General features: G+C 32.8%; 1 protein-coding gene across 1 annotated transcript in view; it reads left to right on the top strand.

Moving 5' to 3' along the window:
- Positions 1-474: 474 nt before the first annotated feature.
- The window catches only part of LOC131675601 (casein kinase I-like), a 567,349-nt gene continuing 561,823 nt past the window's right edge, over positions 475-6,000 (top strand). The window contains exons 1-8 of the mRNA XM_058954633.1: positions 475-624; positions 685-1,037; positions 1,128-1,238; positions 1,577-1,725; positions 2,337-2,533; positions 2,614-2,816; positions 2,899-3,181; positions 4,587-4,783. Of these exons, the coding sequence (XP_058810616.1) occupies positions 962-1,037; positions 1,128-1,238; positions 1,577-1,725; positions 2,337-2,533; positions 2,614-2,816; positions 2,899-3,181; positions 4,587-4,783 (1,216 nt within the window). The 5' untranslated portion in view covers positions 475-624; positions 685-961. The remainder of the gene's footprint in view (positions 625-684; positions 1,038-1,127; positions 1,239-1,576; positions 1,726-2,336; positions 2,534-2,613; positions 2,817-2,898; positions 3,182-4,586; positions 4,784-6,000) is intronic.

Here is a 6,000-nt window from a genome sequence, read left to right as displayed (position 1 = left end):
GGAGAAAAAGAGATTTGGGATGGGCGACCGAATGCTCATCGCTGATCACCATCTAGTGAGGATGGGTGGACCATGAGACCGCCACAAGGCTATCCAGTCGCTGAACTAAAATTTTCATTTGGGCTTTGAGAAGAGAAAACGTAAATATCTAAAAATAAGAAAATGCAGCTACATTCCCTAACCCATTCATCTCTCTCTTATGTCCGAGTTTTCTCATCCATCTGTTGCTGTCTTTTTTCCCCTCATCCAGCAAACTCGGTTGTCAATCTCCTACTCCCTTTTTTCTAGATTAGCATGGTTTCAATTGTGGTCGCTAGGATCGCTCGAACAAAATCCGGCGCACGGTACGGCCAAGCCCAAGCATGCCTTGATCTTGATAGTCTTCACACCTTTAGCAAACTCCATTCTCCCTGTTCTACTTTATCTCTGGTTTACATTCTCTGTGACTAAAGGCGTTGCAGCGCCATCTTTGCAGTCTTGTTTTCCTCTATCCTATCTCTAATCCTCTCTATAGTTATCTTCTGAGGTTCTGAAGTTCTTGGATCATCTTGGTTTACATTTAGTTGAATAGGGCGGTAAGGGCCGAAGTTTATTTAAGGAGCTGGACAGCCAGCAATCATTCAGGTTTGTTGAGTACTGGCCATAACAAATTGACCACTGCAACAAGTCAAGGTTTAATTACAGGTGAAAACTTGATGCTATATTCGCTACGAGGTTGCTAATTAGCCAGATCATAGATCCGAGATTGCCGGCAAGGAAGCATTTAGCCACCAGGTTTTGCTTTCACCACACTCGTCACTCGCGATATGGACATGCAGGTTACCCTTTGCGGAATCAATAGAAACAGTGATGTAGCATAGTTTATTAATACAGAATTCGAACGTGAGAACTCTTTAGAAGTTTCAAATATCTTGATTCCAAAAGTTCCAGCAAGTCATACTTTCCCATATTTTTATATACGATGGAGTTACGCGTTGGCAACAAGTATCGACTAGGCCGCAAAATCGGCAGCGGCTCTTTCGGCGACATTTACTTAGGTATCAGCTTTTAATTTGTCTCTATATCAGATTCGTACTTGGCCATAAACTTATACATTTTAATCAATTTTTTCTACCTTTAATGTTGAGGTACTAATATCTCTACTGGGGAAGAAGTTGCTATCAAGCTGGAATGCATCAAAACCAGGCATCCTCAGTTACATATTGAGTCTAGATTTTATAAGATGATGCAAGGGGGTGGTAAGTAAGATGTTTGATATGAAAATAATTTACAGTATTTTTCTTTGTATTTTGTAGAATTGACACAAATTTTTTGTTATTATTTGTTGTTTTTATTTTAATTTGTGTTACATGAAAAAAATTTAAAATAATTTTTTTAATATTCTTATGCAATACAATTGATATCTTTTGTAAAGTTGTATAAATCTTATATATGGTTTGGGTAAGTTAAATAAATAATAAAACAATATATTATTGTGTATTACTTTATCTTATATCTACTAAGTTATCTATGTATATCTACTATGTATGTTAAAGTTATGTATGTACAATATTAAGAAATATATTTTTATTTTCAGTTGGTATTCCAACTATAAAATGGTGTGGATCAGAAGGTGACTACAATGTAATGGTAATGGAGCTTCTTGGTCCATCATTAGAAGATCTATTTAACTTTTGTTCGCGACGATTTTCATTGAAGACAGTTTTGTTACTGGCTGATCAGCTGGTAAGTAATGCCTTCAAAGCTAGTTTAAAAAGTGTTTAATATTTAAATAAAATTGAGTTTTTATAGAGATAAGTAATAATACACAATATTTTCATTTTTCTTAGCTCTATATTCAACTACATGATAATTTTTAATTTTTTTTATATCAAATCTTGATAAATGGTTTATTCTATTAGTTTAGAATAAAATTAGTATTATCATGAGGTGTTTAAATTTTAGTAGCACTATTATTATTTATTTTTTATAATTTTTATAGGCTGAAGGTTCATACTGAAACTGAACTAACTAAAATTAAAATAATAATAAATTAAATGACATTATTAAATATTGAAATGCACTTATATGTAGATGTTTTATATTTTGTTTGTTTTATTAAGATAAGCATTATTTATCTTAAAATTATAAACTAGTTTGAAGATAAACCTTCAGTCTAGAAACATCGTCATGTAGGATTGTATTTAAATTTTTAGAAATGTGGTAAAAATAGAATAAATTTTAATGTTCTGATTTTATTTAAAGAAAATTATTGTAATATTATAGTAGATAATTAATTTTAAATGTAATATACCATTTTTTATAGTAGTGATAAATTATAATAATTTGTGTGGCAGATAAGTAGAACAGACTATATACATAGTCGTAATTTTATCCATCGTGATATCAAACCAGACAATTTTCTAATGGGATTAGGAAAGAAAGGTAATCTTGTCTATATTATTGACTTTGGACTAGCAAAAAAATATCGTGATGGAAGAACAAACAAACACATACCTTACAGAGAGAATAAAAATCTCACTGGTACAGCTAGGTAATATAAATGCAATAAATTTGATTGTATACCGCTAATAGTACAACCTATTATTAAGTAATTATTGAATTAATTAACAGATATGCAAGTGTAAATACACATTTAGGAGTTGAACAATCACGAAGAGATGATCTTGAATCACTAGGATATGTACTTATGTACTTTAATCGAGGTAGTCTTCCATGGCAAGGACTTAAAGCAGCAACAAAAAGACAGAAATATGAACGTATTTCTGAAAAAAAAATGTCTACACCTATAGAGGAACTGTGCAAAGGTTATCCTGGTAAGATTAACTATTGATATTACCTAGAATATGTTTAATTATAAAGTTATCCTTTGATTTTGATATTTTTCATAACGAGTAGTTGAGTTTGCAACATACTTGAAATACTGCAAGGAGTTGAAATTTGAAGGAAAGCCTGATTACTCATATCTCAGGCATCTATTCCGGACACTATTTCACAGTCAAGGCTTCACGTATGACTACGTGTTTGATTGGAATATGCTGAAGTTTGGAAATGCAAGGCAGCCAGCTATATCAAGTAGTCAACAGCAGCAACCACAACAGCAAGCAGTAACACACCTGCAACCAGCAAACAATCCAACTCCTATACCAGGAATTAATAACGAGCAAGAGCATCGTTCAAGGTCAGTATTTGTGGTAGTTCGTGATAAATAAAATACGACAATGCGCCTCAGATCTTGATGATGCAATAAAATCAGCAGGAAAGCCACGACGAGCGTTCTCTGCAAAGAACGTCCCTTGTGTCTTTTTAAATAGTAAGAGCTTACTCACCTAATTGCTCCAAGTGCTCAGCGCATTGTATTATCGACCACCGTTGCGATTCACTTGCCTGTCCACTGTCTCATCTCGGCTTATTTCAACTATACTTCACTTCATTCTATTGTATTACAACGAAAAACTTCTGTGTGTTTATAGAGAAGCTATAAAATAGTGAGCCTTCCGAGATGAGTATCTTTTAACGCCATTTCTTGTGTTTATAAGCTCTTTTCTTATTGGGATCTTTCACAACTTTATGGTTATTTTTGAATCATTAGTTATTCAAAATAAGAACAACTCGAAAGAAAGAAATTTCATGAAAACTAAAAAATCTCATCTTTAATGAGATACTTCTAAACTGTAATTAAACATTTATTTAGCTTATTAATTATTGTTTGATTTAAAGAGTCGCAGTTGTTTTTTTTTCATTCATACACCTTATTTATGTTATATTAGTCTAATACTTCACAACTTATTCGAATCGTTTTTTTTATCGCCTTTACAATATTTAGCGGTCTTGACTAAAAAATTGTTTTTATCTGTTATCACTTGTATTTATAAACTAAATGAATTCATAGAGACAATTTTGAAATTCAAAGATGGCCTGTGAGCATATTTTACAGTTGTAGCTGGAAAACGAAAAAAATACTTATATTAGTAAAATTTCCGTAATGTATAAGCACTACAATTTTAAAAGATTTATCCAAATTAAAAAGAAGTGTAAGGAGTTATCTCCAAATTAGAAATTTCAACAATATAATGTATAAATCAAGAATCTATAGCAAACATTAGCCTCTACCAAGGATATTATTTATCTGAAAAATTTTTGACTGAAAAGAAAAAGAATGATTTAATAGATTTATAAATAAAATATTAAAAAATTAACATGAATTAGATTCCAATTAATAACCTTTCCCACGATTTTATTAAACATCATCGGGTTTCCATGCTCCTTTAAGTATTAATATGTATTGTTGATGCTCTTGTGAACATAAATTATCATGAGAATTTGATAAAATAATAAAATGCATAAAGCCTTGTCATGCTGAATGATTGTCTTAGTCTCACAATATTTAATAACATTAATACCAATGCTCTTATAATTATTTAATTTACAACTAGTTATAAATCATTGTTCTGCTTGTTTTTCGTATTAACTACTATTGATTCGATTTATCTGTGAAATATAATCTCTGTTAAAAAGTTAATGTGAGACTAAGATAATCATTTAACGTAGACACGGCATTAGTTAGTTGACCTCGCAAGTTTCAGGCCATATACGCGGCAGTGCTTGGCGAATGCTGGAGCTTCCGGTCCGGGATTAACGCTAGTCGGTACGTCGGGTCGCAGACAGCAGAACAAATTTGAATATTTGGAGCAGTTTGATAATCAACATCTTCAGCAACACCATCACCATCATCCACTGCATCTCCATCATCAGCAGCAGCAGGACAAAGGCGAGCTTCAAGGTAAATTTGAACACTTGCTCGTGAGTAATGGAACTGATAATCCAAAGCAGCGCTAACAGTAACAGTAGAAACCACAAATCAGGACAACGAGATTAAATATTAAGAACCCAGCAAGCAATGTTGTTTTAATACTCTCAAGTCAAAGTCATGCTAGCCATCTAGTTTTCGGCCTGGCAAATTTTGGAGTGAGATATCATGAATGTTCATCACATACATTATCGGAATGAGATTCCGACTCAACAATCTTACCGTAAGAGTCAATCCATCATCTTTGTTAATTCTAGACAACAACGTCAACATCAGCGCGAGTCAGCAGTTGTTTGTTACTTCGCTAACAATGAATATAATTAATCAAAACTATCGTCAGCAAACAACATTTCGTAATAAAAAGGAAGTCTATTGCAGGAGTCTATAGATTCGTTTAAATATTCTTTGTGAGTTAGTACTGGTCTCAAGGTATAAGGTCTGAAGTGCCTTGAACAAGCAACTGGAATTCAATTAATAGCCGATGTATCGGCTTCGCACTTTGCAATTATTCATAAAATCATCGATTAGTTGAACTACGAGTTTAGTAGTTAGCGAAGACTTTGTCGTAGTTTATGTTTTTTAGCTAAGAATCGTAAATCCAGCACCTTTTTAAAGTAAGCTCAAAACATTCGACGGGCAGATACTGTGTTGCATTCGAAAAAAGCGAAGATTCATGACCGACGGATAATATAAAAGTTACAGCAGAAGTTCTGTTGAATTATTAACGGTTGTGAGCGATCACAAGGACATCCTTAAAATCTGTTACTCGCATAGTCAGCTTGGCAAATTCGACAAAAAACGTTTGTTGAATTCACATCAGTAATAGTTTGAGTATGTATAAAGAATTTGGAGCATTGCCTCAGTTTGATGAAGAAAATAGATTGAGATCTGCTTAATTGGGATATGAAATAGATTGCTCGACGTGCGAAAAATATAATTTTCAAAATTATTATATACATTTGCGTTTGAACTTCTAACCACCTCATTTATGTTTCTTATAAATCAAGGGTCACAACAGCGAGTTATAGCATGAATATTCTGAACGTTACCTTTTCTCATTAAATTATTAAATCATCACAATCACCATTACTACCATATTATCCATATTGATCCATATTAGCGTTGTGTAGCGTGCTTTGTGTGCTCTTCTTTTCTTTTTCTTTTTGTTTTTTTACTCTGGTACTCACTGC

This window comes from Phymastichus coffea, unplaced genomic scaffold (genome assembly GCF_024137745.1).
Source record: "Phymastichus coffea isolate CEN01 unplaced genomic scaffold, Cenicafe_Pcof_1.1 PCOF00027, whole genome shotgun sequence".
Lineage (NCBI taxonomy): Eukaryota > Metazoa > Arthropoda > Insecta > Hymenoptera > Eulophidae > Phymastichus > Phymastichus coffea.
This window is presented reverse-complemented; position numbering and strand designations above follow the sequence as displayed.